General features: G+C 39.4%; 1 protein-coding gene across 1 annotated transcript in view; it reads left to right on the top strand.

Moving 5' to 3' along the window:
• The window catches only part of GUCA1C (guanylate cyclase activator 1C), a gene marked incomplete at both ends in the record, with an annotated part of 30048 nt that extends 14747 nt beyond the window's left edge, over nt 1-15301 (top strand). Inside the window, 3 exons of the mRNA XM_082738486.1 lie at nt 521-670; nt 6529-6616; nt 15132-15301. Coding sequence (XP_082594612.1) covers nt 521-670; nt 6529-6616; nt 15132-15301 — 408 coding nt within the window. The remainder of the gene's footprint in view (nt 1-520; nt 671-6528; nt 6617-15131) is intronic.
• Nucleotides 15302-18334: the final 3033 nt, after the last annotated feature.

The raw sequence follows: 18334 nt of genomic DNA, 5'->3' as shown, positions 1-18334 counted from the left end.
AAATCTTTACAGAAAAGAGGCTCATAAATTTTGATTCATACTGAAAACGACATACTTAAAAGGAATAGTGGAGTTTAGCATTCCAAAAATATCAATGGGGCTCTCTAAAGAGGAGTACAGAATTTAGCTCCTGGTAATTCCTTTCTACTAGAAACTGGTACCTTGTCTTTTCCTGAGTGGAGGACAAAACCTGAAGATATTCAGGAGAAGACAGTCACTGTGGGATGTCTGGTGGTGAGGATACAGCCTTCTCTCCTAGGATTTCAGAACTTTTCCCTTTTTTGGGGGGCATAAGGAGTAGATATTTTCTCTAAAAAAAAAGGAACTTACCTATATATTTAAAGTCGCTTGTTTCTATACACTGTACCCATGTTTTTGTTTGTTTGTTTAACAAAATGCTGGGAAGTTTTCTATGCCTTAATCTTGTGAGTTATATTAATTTGTGCTAACCATGACTTCTCAAATAAAAACAATTGTTTTTCTTAGATATTGATTTCCCTTTCCACCTTGCTTTTCATAGGATGGATTTATTGACTTTTTAGAGTTTATTGCTGCTATAAATCTAGTTATACGAGGAAAAATGGAGCAAAAATTAAAATGGTATTTTAAGCTGTATGATGCTGATGGAAATGGTTCTATTGACAAAAAGGAGCTACTGAACATCTTCATGGTAAGTGAAGCAGTGAAGCAACTTTGTAGGACATTGTAGAGTTAATGTCATTTTCTTCCTTGTGGAGCTGGCGAGAGCTATGTGGTTGGTGACTCTTGGGATATACATTTGGAACCGCTGGAACAATGTAAATGTTACTATGCTATTGGTTACTGAGTGTGCACTTGCAAACCAGCATTTTCTTGTTGAAGTTCAAATTCACAGATGTAGCCGAGTACGGAGATGAAAAATGAAATAAACATGTTCTAAAGCAATTTACCTTTTGTCTGCATCCGTGAAGAAAGTTTTGGGAGGAACAGCTAAGATGCTAGGTGATTTATATAACAAGAGCCATGAACTAAGAACAAAGGTAGCTGAGGACTAATCTTTCTGGGGGCTGGACTAAAGTATTTTTAATAGGTAGCTCAAGGATCGCAGGTCCTTTCCAGCTCTAAAGATCAATGATCTTTATGAATCTCGTCCCCCTCCATCATGGAAGTGGGAATAGTTATTATCACGGTATGAGATGAAATGGGTCCTAGAGTAAAAGATGGTTAAATGGGACATTGTACCTAAGTGAGGTTGTGAAGTAAAATAAACAGTAGGAATGTGATATAGTGAATTTGTAACACAGAGTCAGAATTAGAATCAGAAGCCTTAGAAATGATCTGGTCCAAATTCTTCCATTTACAGATGAAGGATCTGAGTTAAAAACATAATACATAGTATAATTTTAGCAAAATGCAAAGAGAAGTAAATGGATAGAACTACCATTATCATTAAACACCTCGATAAATGGACAAAGCTGTTAAAATGTAAACTGTTTAACAAATGTAGAGTTCACCAACATATGCAAAGAATTCAAGAGTGTGTTAATACTAATATTGCTTCCACTTTGATCTCACACAGGTAATTCACAAAAAAATACTAAGATGCACTTCATAATTGAATTTTGTAAACATTTAAAATTCAGAAATTCTGTATATATATTACATATTGCAACACAAAATTAGGAATCTAAAATATTCTCTAGAGAGTACCCAACCTCATGTAATTTTAGAATGTCCTCTTAAATAAATATTCTTGAATTTATTTTTAAAAAATATAAAATATGTAATAAAGCATACAGATATTGGGGGATGCCTCCAAAGCAGTACAAAAACCAAGTGTTCTTATCTTGGGATCTGTGGATCTGTGGTCTTTGGGAATCCTTGAAGGCCATGAAATTGAGGGCAGATTTTTTTTTCCTGCATATGTTATCCATTTCTGGGGGGAGGGAGAGGGTCATCAAATTCTTAAAAGAATTAGGAAGAACAAAAGGATAAAAATGATTTTGTCTAAATCTTATGGAAATTTTTGCACAGATTTTCATTAGTTAAAATGTATAACTTATGTTAGTGAGAAAAGGAAAGAGAAATATTAAGTAGCTAATTGAATTTTTTTCTTAAAGCGTTTAGAAAGAGAACAAAAAGAAATAAGGAAACAATAAAAACACAGAGCAGAAATTAATAATTGATACTATTTGTCTCCAGTGAAATTAATAAAAATTAACAAGAATAAGATGTAATTCTCTGGGAATGCAAGCTGGTGCAGCCACTCTGGAAAACAGCATGGAGGTTCCTCAAAATGTTGAAAATAGAACTGCCCTATGACCCAGCAATTGCACTATTGGGTATTTACCCTAAAGATACAAATGTAGTGATCCAAAGGGGCACATGCACCCGAATGTTTATAGCAGCAATGTCCACAATAGCCAAACTATGGAAAGAACCTAGATGTCCATCAACAGATGAATGGATCAAGAAGATGTGGTATATATACACAATGGAATACTATGCAGCCATCAAAAGAAATGAAATCTTGCCATTTGCGACAACATGGATGGAACTAGAGCGAATCATGCTTAGCGAAATAAGTCAAGCAGAGAAAGACAACTATCATATGATCTCCCTGATATGAGGAAGTGGTGATGCAACATGGAGGCTTAAGTGGGTAGGAGAAGAATAAATGAAACAAGATGGGATTGGGAGGGAGACAAACCATAAGTGACTCTTAATCTCACAAAACAAACTGAGGGTTGCTGGGGGGAGGAGGTTTGGGAGAAGAGGGTGGGATTATGGACATTGGGGAGGGTATGTGCTTTGGTGAGTGCTGTGAAGTGTGTAAACCTGGTGATTCACAGACCTGTACCCCTGGGGATAAAAATATATGTTTATAAAAAATAAAAAATTAAAAAAAAAAAAGATGTAATTCTCGCAAGGGCACTGTAAGAAGTGCACCCTTACACACTGTGGAGGAAGTATAAATGGATGGAATATTCCTGGAAATTTGGTAATCTGCATCAAGAGGTTAAAAGTTTATCTTCATTTTAGAGTCAACATTTTTGGTCAGGAAAAGCAATCATTAACATCAAAGATAAAAGTTCTATGACTTACATCACAGAGTCACTTAAAATACTAAAAAATAAGTGAATTAAGAGAGGAAAAGTTTTAAATAAATTAACATAATGGAATACGTACTTACCAAAAATGAGTGGTCCACAAACATGTTTTCTCTCTGGTGGCAAGTGAAAAAAAAAATAGGGTCAGGGGGGCACCTGGGTGGCTCAGTGGATTAAGCCTCTGCCTTCGGCTTGGGTCATGATCTCAGAGTCCTGGGATCGAGCCCCGCATCGGGCTTTCTGCTCGGCAGGGAGCCTGCTTCCCCCTCTCTCTCTGCCTGCCTCTCTGCCTACTTGTGATCTCTCTCTGTCAAATAAATAAAATATTAAAAAAAAAATAGGGTCAGGAATAATACATGCTGTTTAATAGAAGTTCTTTCTTTTTTTTAATGGCTCAGTTTTTTTTATCTGGGGGAAAAGCACATTGTCAAACAGAGAGCTTTTTTTTTTTTATTTAACATTTTTTAAAATTTAATTTAATTAATTTATTTTAAAATTTTTTATAAATATGCAATACATTTTTATCCCCAGGGGTACAGGTCTGTGAATCACCAGGTTTACACACTTCACAGCACTTACTTTAGCACATACCCTCCCCAATGTCCATAACCCCACCCCCCTCTCCCAACCCTCCTCCCCCCAGCAACCCTCAGTTTATTTTGTGAGATTATGAGACACTTATGATTTGTCTCCCTCCCAATCCCATCTTGTTTCATTTATTCTTCTCCTACCCCCTTAGCCCCCCATGTTGCATAGAAGTTCTTCCAATACATAATAATAGGATGTTAAAATAAAATACAGCCCAACCACCAAAAGGATCCAAAGGAAGTACTAGATTATAGGCAAAATTTACAAAGGAAGTAGTTTCACTTCAAAGGCATAAAATGGTCAGGAGAATTTTGAGCAGGATTATTAGAGAGGATTTCTTGGGTAAGAGCACTCAAGTCAGTAGCACGCGGATTTAAGGAGACCATGGAGTTTCGGGCGACACTGTGTTCCATTGTTTGAATCTGAGAAATCCATATGACAGAGTCGAGGGATATGGTTTAGGAAGTGTCGCACGCCCAGAATTAGTTGGGACGGAGGCTTTTTCGTGGATCAGATATGGGGGGTGGGGAAGCCGATATAGAGTTGTCTTGGATTTTGTCCAGCTGAGCCCCTTAGAGAAATGAAGCCACCTCAGAAGAAGAGGGAGCTAGAGGTAGAACCAGAGAGTGGTTCCCAACCATGAACGAGGTTGCCCCCCTTCTCCCCCAGGGGACACATGGCAATGTTGGGAGACATTCTGGTGGTCAGCAGGGCAGTGAGTGGGCGTGGTGCAACTGCTCTCTATTGTTTAGAAACCAGGGGTGGATGATAAACTTTCTCCAATGCATAGGACAATCCTGAACAAGAAAGAATTGTCTAGTCTGAAATATCAATTGTGCAGATACTAAGAAACTCAGACCTAGGACTTGTAGAAAGAGCCTTGAGGGGTCAGCTGGAATCAAAATGCCTGACGCATGTCTAGGGAATTGCAGGAGAGAGTCTCAGTAATGAAGGGGAGGCATGGTCTCAGATAAGGAGGGGATTTCCAACATCTGCCATCCGGACGGAGAGCTCTGACCCTCGGTAGCAATGACAGTGCCTGCCAAGTCAGAGGTATCCTGCCCCCCCTTCTCTCTTACCTCCTCCTGCTCCCACTCAGAGTTCTCAGAGAAGGGCTTAGCTTTAAATGCAGGAGAAAGTGAGAGAACCATGAGAGACAATGGACTCTGAAAAATAATCTGAGGGTTTTGAAGGAGCGGGGGGTGGGAAGTTGGGTGAGCCTGGTGGTGGGTATTATGGAGGGCACATGGAGCATTGGGTGTGGTGCATAAACAATGAATTCTGGTGTCCTGAAAAGAAATGAAAAAACAATTATAATTTTAAAAAGTACAGATATGCTAAATGAGGGAGAAGAGAAGAAAACAAGCCGTGCATCCTTGCCTGTCCCTCAACCATGTTTCTCCTGTAAGAAGAGGGAAAAGACAGGCAACACGGACAGCTCCCTCTGAAAAAATCCCTTCAGGTCTATCAACCTTCCAGTCAATCCTTCAGTCTCACTTATATTGCCCAGAGATGGGTGACAGACAAATCCTAGAAATTGCGTAATCTTTTATTCTGACGTATACATACGGTCTAGCATCCCTTCCGGCTTAACCTGAAGATGCCTAGCCAAATTTTCTAAGCTTCTGAGACCTCTTTCAACAGACTGAGAAACACTAAAAATGTCCAATAAGGTACTACATGTATGTAACCATTATTCTTTTTTTTTTTTTAAAGATTTTATTTATTTATTTATTTGACAGAGATCACAAGTAGGCAGAGAGGCAGACAGAAAGAGGGGAAGGGAAGCAAGCTCCCTGCTGAGCAGAGAGCCCGATGTGGGGCTCCATCCCAGGACCCTGGGATCATGACCTGAGCCGTAGGCAGAGGCTTTAACCCACTGAGCCACCCTGGTGCCCCTGTAACCATTATTCTAAGTATCACCGTATATTTGACTGTGAGACCTTGACTTGCCAAGGCCAGGAGTTGTGCATTACCACTGTTCGCTCTGGCTAATCCTGGATTCAGCTTCCGTAATGCTTGAGAAGCAGGAGAAGAGATAGTCCTATTGCAGACTGTGCCCTCAATTAAAATATGTTGCCAGCGGTTTTTCTAAAGATCCCTTCATGTTCAATCAAGATAGTTCTGTTCGGATTCCCAGATGACTACTCATTCTCTCTCCATCTCTTTTTCATTTCGTGATGCATTTCTACATCAAATATTGGTCACTTAATTTAATCACCTGGAGATGGAGGAGAAGTCGAGAATGGTTAAATTTTCCCTCCAGGAAAGCTGGAAATGTCATTTTCCCTGGGCCCCCTGACAGCTGTAATGATGAAGGTGCTGGCAGTGAGAGAAATACCGTGTCCTTCCAAGGCGTATATATCTGTCTTCCCAGTCGATCATTCCACAAAAGGGCAAAAAGGACCAGAGGTGCCAGTGTCAGAAGCTAGAGGGGAAGCCTTAGATGCTTACAGAATATCCTTTCGTGTTTCTCCATAAAATCAGTGATAACTGGTCTGAAGTTGAGAGCATTGTCTGTTTCCTAGGTCCAGAATTCTTACAACAGTGGCTGCTACAATTTTTTTCTCCAGTAGACTTTTTGCATCTTTTGTGATCTAATATGTTGAATGGATCCCTTTTCTGCTCTATAATATCAAATTCAGATTGTATTCAGTTAATTAAATTTCTAAGCTTCATTACTTTGAACTGACATAGAATCTTTTTATTTATTTTTAACAACTAGAACAGGTTGGACAGCCAAAATGACATGAACACATCCTCAAATTCTGTCACATTGTGGGTAGAAATGTCACAGAAATGTATTTGCTTCCAGCAAAGTTGAACTTTCTGATTTAATTTCTCTTTGCAGGCTGTTCAGGCCCTCAATGGCCAGCAAACTCTGAGTCCTGAAGAATTTACTGACTTGGTTTTTCATAAGATCGATATAAACAATGATGGTAAGGCAATTACTCTCCTTGGGCTTACTTTAAAAAAAAAAATCTACAAAGTAGTAGATGGTGGTGAGGGAATGCCATTAGGCAAAAGCATGAACCTTTCAAGAAAATCCTAGTTTTGATATCACTTGGGCTTCATAATTGGCCAATTCAATGTTCTCCAGTCAGTACAATTAAATTGAGTAAATATTTATTGAAAAAATACACACACACACACACACACACACACACACACACACATACATACACATATTTTCAGTTCGTGATGCTTGATACTTTGGGATATATGAACAAAGTAAAGGGAGGTACAAGGAAAGAAAAGTAGGAAAATATGATTTGAAGGACTCTCTTGTTTGCTTTGGGGTATGTTCTAGTAATTATTACTTTCTACTGCAGGTGTCGCATCAACTTGCCAATAAACGCAAGTTTTCCATAGTATAAAAATCATTTCTTCAATTGTGTAATTTACCTCTACTCTCATATTTTCCCCTTCCCTTTGAATACACACTTCTGGGAAGAGTTGTTGCATTTGCCTTCATTTCTGTTCTTCGTACCTTTTCTACATTTCTATTCTTTCTGATCATTTTTCCATCTGCTATTGCTACCCTCAAATCTGGCTTCCTCTTTAGCTCAGAGAAGTACACTTCTTGTTCAGAAACTGAGTAAAAGGGAAAATGCAGACATTCTAGGAGAAGGGGAAATGCTTACACGGAAAGACTTTGATCTCAGTAAACTGATAGGGGAGCATATTGGTTGGGGATTGAGGCAGCCTATCTAGGAATGTTCCTTGAAAACAGAAAGTTTGACATTGTGGAAAATATGCAGTTAGTAAGTGATTTAAGTGGGGAAAAGGGATGGATATGAGGTATTGGGACTCCAGCCATGGTTGCCATCAATCCAAGGTAATTTTTTCCAAAGAACCAACATGACTGCCATAGGTCACTTCTTTTAATGGGCACTAGAGGGCAGAAGACACCCATGTTGAGTGTGGCAGTTGGCACACGTCTACTGTGGATGGGATGGTGAGGGGGCTGGGAGGGAGTTCACATGAAACCGCCACTATGAATGAGCCAAACAACTGGACAAGAGTATAAATCTCAGAATAACACTTTAGAAGTACATCAATAGCATTAATCTCCCTCTTAGGACCTAGTCCTAGTTTGCTTCACTTTAATTTCAAGTCAGCACGCTCATTTTCTAAATGGCCAAGATCAGAGCCATTTGGTTGTAATCACTTATCTTTGGGTCTATCTAGATTGAGGGTAAAATAAGTCAGTTCATGTGAACACTTGCAAAACACAGATTCCGACTACCCAGAATTGACAAGGAAACTAAGTGAGGGTAGACAAGGACCAGAGAAATGGAGAGTGGAAGATCTTAGGAGGTAATGACAATTTCACTTAAAATATGCAACTGAAAATTCTAATCACCAAACAGGACAAATACTGTAGGTTTTCTTCTGTTTTAGTTTTTAATCTTAGAGGTGCTAGAGTATGGCAGGGATTGGAGTAGAAATGATAAAACATTTCAGGCTGCGGCTGAAATCATTGACCAAAGAACATTCCAAGTATCGTGGAAATTGATGGGATATTGTGAATGTTTCAGATTTAGTAATACAATAAAGGTCAAAAGGGCAGGTCAAGAATGTTTGAAAATATCTCTGGATCCTGCATCTAGGGATGGAAGTGGGAGGAAAGGAAAAGTGACCTCTCCTGGAGAACTTTTGAGGATTGTGTTCTCCTTGAGAAGGGGCTTGATTTCTTTTAGTGTGAAGGAACAGATCATGTGTTCCAGAAAACAAGAAAATGATGCAGGACTCTCTATTTATTATCTAAACAGTTTCCTTACAAACAAAGTGTAAGGAACCAGTAAAATGGGAGAATGTGATTGGAAGGGCCTAGAAAAAGAAAGAGAGGGTTGCAAAAGGATGCAAATCTAGAAGAATGAAGGTGTTTTCTTGGGCAATAACTAAGGATACCTGCAGCCCAGGAAACGGGCTCTTTGGTCTGAAAAGAATATGTCAAAAGAAAGAGAATATATTATGGTTTCTGGAATGGCTTAGAGAACTAATCATGCAAATCATTCCCTCTGATGGAAATGTGTATTTAAGAAAAAAGATGTGTATCATTGTCTTTACAATGAAGATATCAAATAAACTAGTTGCATTTTGGAACAACAGTGAACCACTGTTTCTTGGCAAATGCATATACACAACTGAAACTGAAAGAATTTGCTTTTATATGCAAATTATTGGAGGTTGTTGTATCATCTCATCAAGAGACAGCTGGATCATTCTCTATATCAAGAAAAGGATGCTGAAATTGTACATTTGGACAAAGACAGACCGGAGCACCAGAAGGCAAGGAAAAGAAAGTAATGAAGACATAGAATGTTGATATTTGCAGAAGTATAAAAGGATTTTCCCAGTATTTGACATAGGAAAATAAAGTGTTTTACTCCCACATGAGAGTAAGCACCATTGGGGAAAATGTCTATTTATCTTTGTACAGATCTAAGTGTATATACCTCGAATAAGACTTTTTAAATTGTTGATTATTATTGTTATCAAAACATTAGTGTTGGGAGAAATAGAAATATTAGTCAAGTTTACCAGAATAGTGTTGACTGTGTGCCAATGTATTTTTTAATTTTTCAAACTGAAAAGCAAGCATACTGTTGGTATCTGATAATCCAGTAAATGTTGAAACCAAAGATAAAGAAGATCACAATACAGCAGGATACAACTTTAGGAACATAGACAAACATCCCAATTTGACTGCAATTGTTTACAACAGAATGACCAACATCAAATTTGTTGAGACAAAAAAATACACAACAGCTGTGAAGTATTCTATACGTGATCATCATAGTAGTTAGCAAATCAAAGTTGGAAGACAATTCAAAAGAGAGGCATAGGATAAATGTTAAGAAAACAAAAAGATGCGATTCTACAAACTCCATGAGGGCAAGAACTATTTCTGTTTTATGTCCTTTGGTATTTCTTACATGCTCACACTTCCTGACATGTACTAGTAGCTTTTTGAATAGTTCTTAGATGAATGAGTGGTAAGAAGATGTCATGAAAAGTGAAGGAAGAAATAAAAAAGAAACAAGCACAACATGCAATTTTTAAAAAAAGATTTATTTCTTTATTGGAGAGAGAGCAAGAGAATGAGAAAGAGAGCACATGCACACACTAGTGGGGGAAGGGGCAGAGGGAGAGAGGGACAAGCAGACTCCTCACTGAGTAGGAAAGCCAAAACAGGGCTCCATTCTAGAACCCTGAGATCAAGACCCAAGCTGAATTCAAGAATCAGAAGCTTAGCTGACTGAACCATATAGGCCTTTTACAACATGCAATGTTATCTGTAGGAAGAAAGATAACATCTGCAATGTTATCTGTCTAGACTACTTTGGAAATTAACATACATGTGTGTATGCTCAATTCACAAAATTTAAGTGCAATTGATTAGCAGGAGTTAATTACTCCTGGAAAGTGAAACTGCAGGGACAGAAAGAGATGATGGGAGGATTCTTTCATTTCATTACACCTTTTTGTAGTGCTTAAGTTTTGTATCATGAGCATGTATTATTGTAATAATTCAACAAGAAATTTTTTTATTCTTATATTATGAACAAAAGCATCAGGAAGGAAAACTTGAAGAGAATGACAAAGACAGAAGATTGAAGTTCAATATTCAATGTTATTGAGGAATGAAAACAGGCAGGACAGCAAGACAAGTCAGGATAAATGATTAAGCATGGAATTCTGCAGCCTTTCCTGCAGGAAGAATAGCAAGCGTGTTCTACCATCCACTGCCTAGGAGTCGTTCTTGACATGATTTAGGAAGATTTATGGTCGCTGTTCACAGTGTAAGTGCAGAAAGTGTCCAGAAGTTTAACCTGGCGCCAAACAGGATAGGGGCAGCGGAGACGTCAGTGCCTCATAATACTAAACCATGAAAGTGAAAAGAGACAGAACAAGGCCCAAGATGAAATAAAAGAGGTAATTATTGGGTGGATATCTTGGGTAAAAGAAAACAGGGACAGGACATGAAGACATTTTATTGAGCAGTTACCCAGAAGGACCACTGTCGTCAGTCAGAACATTGATTGTAGAAAGCCACAAAAGTCACAGCGACTCAAACTGGGAAGCAGAACTACCAGGGAGAAGAGGGCATCAGGTTTTCTCGTACAAGAGAAGAAACTGCTGCACTTAAAAACTGGGCTGTAGAATGCTGCTAAATGCCGCTAGCGCCACCTTGCTAGTGACTACAAAACTGTGTCCTGTAAAATCTTCACTGGTTCCCTGGCACTTGAAAATCTGGTCGTTCTCATCTCCTGAGACCCTGCCACCAACCTTCCCCCCTGCTCCCCCCCACCCTGTTCCCATTTCTGCTAATTTCCCAGCCCCACTACACTGTTCACCAACTTCTAATTTAAAAGCATTAGAAAGAATTGACAAAAAGTCTTTTACACAGGCTGGTTTCTTTTAAAACCAGGTTGACTTCTTTAGAGCAAAAATGATAATGTGGGCTTGTATAGGAAATCTTGGCTTTTCTTTTGAGGGGAGCGGGTAGGAGACCTTTTTTTGTTTTGTTATGAAAGATAATATAGGAGGTTAATGGGAAGAAATACAGGACCCAGGAATATCAACAAGATGAACAAATTGCAAGAAGAGGCTAAAGAAAATATTCACATATTTCATCAATTCACATTTTCATCAGTGATATTTCATCAATTCACTATATCATCAATGAAGCTGCTGAAATCGATAGTGGGTGATGGAAGAGCATTGACCTTCAGGGTCCCCAGGAGGAGAGAATGTATCCACAAACACAACAAACAACACTAAATCATGTAGCTATAAGTGATGTGTATATGTATATTTCAACATGTAAAAATAAAATTGTGTTCTTTTGAATTATGCCTTACAAATACTGAAATATGTCTTGAAACATACAGCAAAATAATACAAACTCAAACAATTGTTTAAGATCCTTCTGAGCTCTGTGATCTCCAGCTCAGTCACCTCTTAACTGGCTTTGACTCTATGCTGGTAGGTTGTTTTTTTTTTTTTTGAAGGAAGCTTCTGGACCTGCATAGGCAATACTTTTTAGATAGATTCAGATATCATCCTTTTAATTTGTTTGGGCATAAATCTGCAGGCAAATTTAAAGGGATTAGGAAGCAATGTTTAAGAGCATCAGATAAAAGAAAGCAGTTTGTCAGCATGTTTTCTGAGCACCTGTCACATTCCAGAACGGTAACATCGGAGGAAATGGCACTTGTAGCTGGGACTTACTACGTGTTTGATGAGTAAGTGAACGAATGCTAAGTGCTAGAGGGAAAAGAAGAAAATTCCAAAGTAAGTACTTTAAACAGAAATAGTAAGTGTTGTCAGTTGGTATAGGTAGAAGTTGGCTTAATTTCAAAAAAAATTTTTATGGGAAGTGGTTAGGTAACAGGAAAAAAATAAATATGCAGAGTTCACACATGTTTTGAGAAAAGAGGAAAAACAACAGCAAAGACTTCCATCCTGTAATTTGCTAAGGGAGTAGAACTTAAAAGTTCTCATCACAAGAAAAAAAAAGTGTAAAGTGTAACTTCTGTGCAGTGGTGGATTTTGCAATATGTGCATGTATCAAATCGTTACATTGTATACCTTAAACTGAAACAGTGTTATATCTCAATTTTTTTTAAAAAAAATTTTTTTAAAGAAATTCCATCCTTTCTCTCTTTGCCATACCAGTAGCCTATGTTGCTTTTTACTTGACATGGTGACTATACCCTCCACGCCCTCAGACACAGCTCTTTCCTCTAGCACTGGTGACAGGGGACAAGTGTTATAACTGAGTGATCGAAACCCACTTCAGTTACCCTGTCTCCACTCTCACTTCTCTTTTGGTTATGCGAAGCCCCTAGAAATTTGAAAAGCTTTTGCTTGGGGAATTTAGCAGCTATGATTTCCCTTTGCAAAAATTGATAAGATTGTTTTGTTGCTGTTGTTTATGGTTCCCATGACCCAACATGCCACACCATGGCTGTCCCCAGCCCCACACTTACTACTCCTCATTTTTTTTTTTCTCTTTAACTTTGGTTCATTCCATTCCATGGTTATACATCCCCTGTGAGACATAGATGACTTCATGCTTACCCTGTGCATCTAGCACAAACTTCTTTGGCATAAGGAAAACATAAGGAACAAAGATTCAATTTCCATTTAAAAAACATGTTTTAGAATTTTGCTACTGAAACCAAGAGGAAGGTATCTTATGAGAATGTGATGATCCATGCTTATTTATATTTGAATCACTATCGTGGTGTTTTGGATATTTGATTTTATCCACTAAAAAGTATCTCAGGTCCTGCTGACTATTTGCCTCAGATGTTCATTCTCTAGTTACTGAATGTTCTTGGTTTGTCTTTGGCTGCCCTTCCACATAGCCACAAAACCTATTTCGTACAATCACTCTGAGATCAGAACTACATCTATACCCCTTGACTTGAAGACATTCATGTGCAACCACATCCCAGCAGACTCTAAGCCCAGGGCAGGTGGTGATCCAGTGAGGCCAAAGAAAAGACCTGGAGACAGCAATCAAGACATAGGGTTTTTTGTTTGTTTGCTTGCTTGCTTTTGTTTTTGTTTTTAAAGATTTTATTATTTATTTGAGAGAAAGAGAGAAAGTGAGCATGAGCAGGGGGAGGGCAGAGGGAGGAGGAGAGAGAGAAGCAGACTCCCCGTTGAGCAGGGAGCCTGATGTGGGACAAGACAGAGGTTTATTGGGAGAATTTACATATAGGGAAGCCAGGAGTGGCCTCCTGGTTGGAACAACTGCTGCAGACATCTCTGTGCATCAAGTTTTATATCCTAGTAATTTAACTTAGCAACTATTAGTGGCCCTTCCCCTCCTTGCATGGAGAGAGCTCCCAAGGAAACCAAGGTCTGCCACCTGGACACTTTTTTAAGGGAGATACTCCAGGTTGGCCAACCCCAGGGCTCCTGATCACTTGAACACTAAACAATGCATTCTACAGCACATTCTGCTTGATGGGAATATAGAGAGAGGACAGGATTTCTACATTTTCAAGACAGTGATTAACAAGGGCATTTGGAGGTGCTTACACAAAGTAGCTATCCAGCATGTACCATAAAGCTCATAATTACAAACAAATGAGTCAGCAGAGAAACCCCATCCTTCCAAAATGTTGAAAAGTTGTCTTGTGGGATGAGGTTTGTGGCAAAACATAGCAACCATGGTACATGGGTATAAGGCAATGGTTTTATAGCCTGGGACTCGCCAGGGTGGGTCCACGGCTTAAGTCAAACTGATGAAATTATGAATCAAAAATGAGAGGGGGGCAGGAGTGGCTCAGGTGGTTGAGTGTCCAACTCTTGATCACAGCTCAGGTCTTGATCTCAGGGTTGTAAGTTCAAGCTCCACACTGGGCTCCATGCTGGGCATGAAGCCTACTTAAAAAAAAAAAAAAAAAAAATCAGAAGACGGCCTACCACTAATTATATGTGGAATGAATTAATGTTTAACTTTTTTTAGGGGCAGCTGGGGGGCTCAGTTGGGTAAGCGTCTGACTCTGGGTTTGGCTCGGGTCATGATCTCAGGTCCTGAGCTTGAGCCCCACGTTGAGCTCCACGCTCAGTGTGGAGTCTGCTTGTTCTTCTCCTTTCCCTTGCACATGCTCTCTGTGTGTGTGTCTCTCTCTCTGTCTCAAATAAATAAAATCTTAAAAAAATATATATGTTTAACCTTCCTCACAGCTTTGGATAATCCCTGGAATTATTTCTTTAGAGAAGAAGGTTGAAAACAACCTTAAACATTGTCATTTCCTCCTGATCTTAGAAATCAGCAATATTCATGTTCCTATCATTTGCTCATGTCTTCAAGATTAAATGTCAGATAATCGATACTGTGTAGAGACATGACTGTGTATGTGAACACAAGTGCATTGCTAATGTTCTCCACTCAAAAACAGATTGTAGTTGGGGCTCCTGGGTTGTTCAGTTGATTAAGCTTTGGACTCTTGATTTTAGCTCAGGTCATGATCTCAGGGTCATGAGCTTGAGCCCCGCATCAGGCTCTGCACTGGCCATGGAGCCTGCTTGAGATTCTCTCTCTCTTTCTCCATCTGCCCCTTCCCCTGCCCCTTAAAAAATTAGATTGTATTTGTCATCGATATTTTCACTGGCAACCCTACCATTGAATGTAGGATTTTGTGTAATGATTTTGTGAATACCTTTTTGTGTAAGAATATTCAAAGAATTGAGAATCTGGTTGAGGTAGGCAACCCTACCATTGAATGTAGGATTTTGTGTAAGGATTTTTGTGTAAGTATTTTGTGAATACCTTTTTGTGTAAGCATATTCAAAAAATTGAGAATCTGATTGAGGTGAAAGGATGTCAGAAGAATATCAAGAAAAGTATTAGGGAATATACTATATACACAAGTGATTGGTATGAACAAGGCTCTTGTTAATTGTTCATTTATTATTTTCTAGGAGAATTAACGTTAGAAGAATTTATCAATGGCACAGAAAAAGATCAAGATCTTCTGGAGATTGTTTCCAAGAGCTTTGACTTTTCTAATGTACTGAAAGTGATCTATAATGAGAAACAGTCAGACACAGATGGGAGGCTTCCTTCAAGCCACGTGAGAAGGCTGATCTAGGGAAGGTGGAAATGAAGCAGCTGTGAGCCATGAGAATGCCTTTCTCAACTTTCAGTGGATGCAAGACTTTCAGTTGAGAAGAGATGAAATTCTCCCACGTACATGCTATTGATTTCAGGTTTTTATTATAATTGGTATTGGCTTGTGAATACATCACTTAAGTCCCATGGATACTTCCATAAAGATCTTGGGCAAAATAATTGTTGCTCTTCTATCTATATTAGTGGTTTCTCTACAGATTAGAGCATGATGATTAAACTGAAGGATTATCTCCATCCTTTAAAATAGTGCTCACATGTTTATTTCCTTGCATGCCTAAATTAATGTGCATCTTGAAATAGACCTGGATAATCTGGGCAGTGTCTCCATACTTTAACATTGTTCTTAAACATGCATTCAGCAAATATGTTTGTTGCCTCGTGGCTTCTGTCGTATCTCTCTACTATAAGTGACCGAGTTCCGGTCTACAGAGAAACTTTTTTCTTCCCTTTTTCTCCTATTCTTACCCTGAATCCTGTCTTGAGTCAGTAATAATGTTCTGCTCCAAAGGAAAGGTCTTAAGCTTTGTAGTAAAAGGAGAAAATTTCAGGCTGGGCAATGAGAATGTTTCTGCTGATTTGTTATAAATCTGGGTCCAGTTGTGCATGAAAATGGGATGCATCATCTGTAATTATTATGCCAGTTGGGGGTTTGATCAGAACAGCAGACAGCCAGGCTATGCAACAACAAGCACTTGACATTTTAAATGGTCCTGACATTATAGCTCTGACATTTCATTTTTTATATCCTTTCCAAAAAATGAAATGATGAATGAGATTTCTTGATGGGTTAGAACTTTTAAGTTTTGGGTTCTGTATCATGGGCCCATTAATGCATCTGTCAATGCAAGGCTTTCTTGTGGGAACACAGTGGAGGCTGAAGAGCAATGTGAGCTCTCTTTATATTAAGACCTTTGTAATTATGCTTTCATATTCAGATTTGGGCTAAACACACACAACTGAAACTACAAAAGCAGACTTGGATGGCCCTGTCTCCCTTGTGGTTACAGATGTGGATAAAAATGTGGATTAGAGATACAGATGAGGCATGCATGGTGGTAGAAATGAAGTATAAATGGAGGTAGAGAAGTTATAGATGAAGGTACAGATGAAAATGCAGAGGAAGGTAGTCTAGATGGGTGTGGAAATATTCTGTGGTTTTCAAAAAGAATTTGAGGAGATTCGCAAAGAGGTGCACAATGTATGTTGAAGAAAAAGTATTGCTGGTAGAATAAGTAAGAAAAATCATCACAGCCATAATGACACAAAGTTCTACTCATTTGCTGACAGTGGGCTATCCGTTGGACTCTGAGCTTTCTAGCAGTAGAAGGGAAAAGGAAAACATCCTGACAGTCTTATCCAAGCAACAGCTTTATCTTGGAAGTGGCATTGGATTTCATCAGCCCGTTCCTTTGAGGCACCTAATGTCCTTTCCACAGAAAACTGGGTCCCAGCGTCCCCTTCCAACCTTCTACGTCCTAATAACCCCGACCTTTCCCCTTTGTTCTTCTAGCCAAGGAGGGTAGCTGCTTCCAGCCTTTTTTGTGTTGCTTCTTCAATGTCCTCCCTTTGCTTTTTCACTCCTCCAATGTCTTTCTCACTAATACTTTATGTTAATGCTGTGAATCAGTGTGATTTCTGTTTCCTTGACTGGATTCTGACTGATTCTGTGCCTTGACAGACTGAAAGGTCAGTCCTCATTCAGGTGTGTAACCCACCCCCTCCTTTCCTTGCATGCCCTGATATTTGCTCTGGAACTGTGCTGAGTGGGCTTGTTTAATCCTAATGGCCCAGTGGTGTGGCTCTTATCCCCACTTTATGTCTGGCACCTGAGACTCAGAGAAGTGATACCACTTTCTTAGAGTCCCTGCCTGGTAGTGTCCCTTTAGCACCACCTATAGACTGAGCTTTATAGGGAAACAGCCAGCAAAGGAGAAAGGTACTGAGAAGGACACCAGTCTAGCATCACAGAGCAAAAAATGGAAGGATAAAGTTGGAGCCAAGTGTATATAGCTTAATCTTCAGCACATTTGGAAGGCAGCTATGCTCACCACTATACCACCAATGCTGCACTATCATCACATTTGGGATAGTTGGTGTGAACCAAGTAGACACCTTAGGAAACACCCTCACCCCCATAGTTTCTACAGTCAGAGCATCCAAGGTCTGCTCTACCACAGGCCTCATCTTGTACTTTATGCTTTCAACCCTGTAGTTCTCCTCTGGCTTCACCCTGTTGCCTCTTACCTGGATCCTCCTCCACCCATCACCCCCTTTGGAATCATGACTGATTTGTCTAGTGCACCCAAGTTAGGTTTTGGTTTTTCCCTGGATCTGCCTCGGAGATTTCTAATCTCTGTTCCATGCCCTTTATGTGGTGCTCATGCCTCCCAAGTTGACCCCAAGGCTTATGGTGAAGAGGCAAGAGTGGTACCCCCTTCCCTTTTCAAAGAAGAGTGTCATCTGTAAGCAGGGCAGACAGGCCCACATAGTACAACTTTGTTAGCTTCTTAGGGAAAAAGGTTAGTGGGTACAGAGAATGTGAAGATAGTAGCTGCTTGTGATAAGAAAACAGTTCATGAAATAGTTATCTGCCCCATAGTTTTGCTGAGGATAGTCCTAAGAAGCGGAATAGTCTGAAATTCAGGTACAAAAGAATTTAGATTAATTCATGGTAAGGTAAGACAGAAAAAAAAAGAGGTCAGAAAAACAGAACTACATCCTTTCCCTCGTCTCCATCTCTCTCTCTCATTTTAAGATTTATTTATTTATATGAGAGAGAGAGAGAGAGAGTAAGTGGGAGGGGCAGAGGGAGAAGGAGAGAATCTGGAGCCGACTCTGCCTGAGTGTGAAGCTGATTTCATGACTCTGAGATCATGACCCAAGCCAAAATCAAGAGTTGGAGTCTTAACCGACTGAGGGCACCCAGGTGACTCCCTCAAGTCTCTTAAGGTCTATCTCTTAAGGTCTATCTCCCCAAGATCATGTTCCTTCT

The sequence above is a fragment of the Mustela nivalis genome (genome assembly GCF_964662115.1).
Source record: "Mustela nivalis genome assembly, chromosome: 1".
Lineage (NCBI taxonomy): Eukaryota > Metazoa > Chordata > Mammalia > Carnivora > Mustelidae > Mustela > Mustela nivalis.
This window is presented reverse-complemented; position numbering and strand designations above follow the sequence as displayed.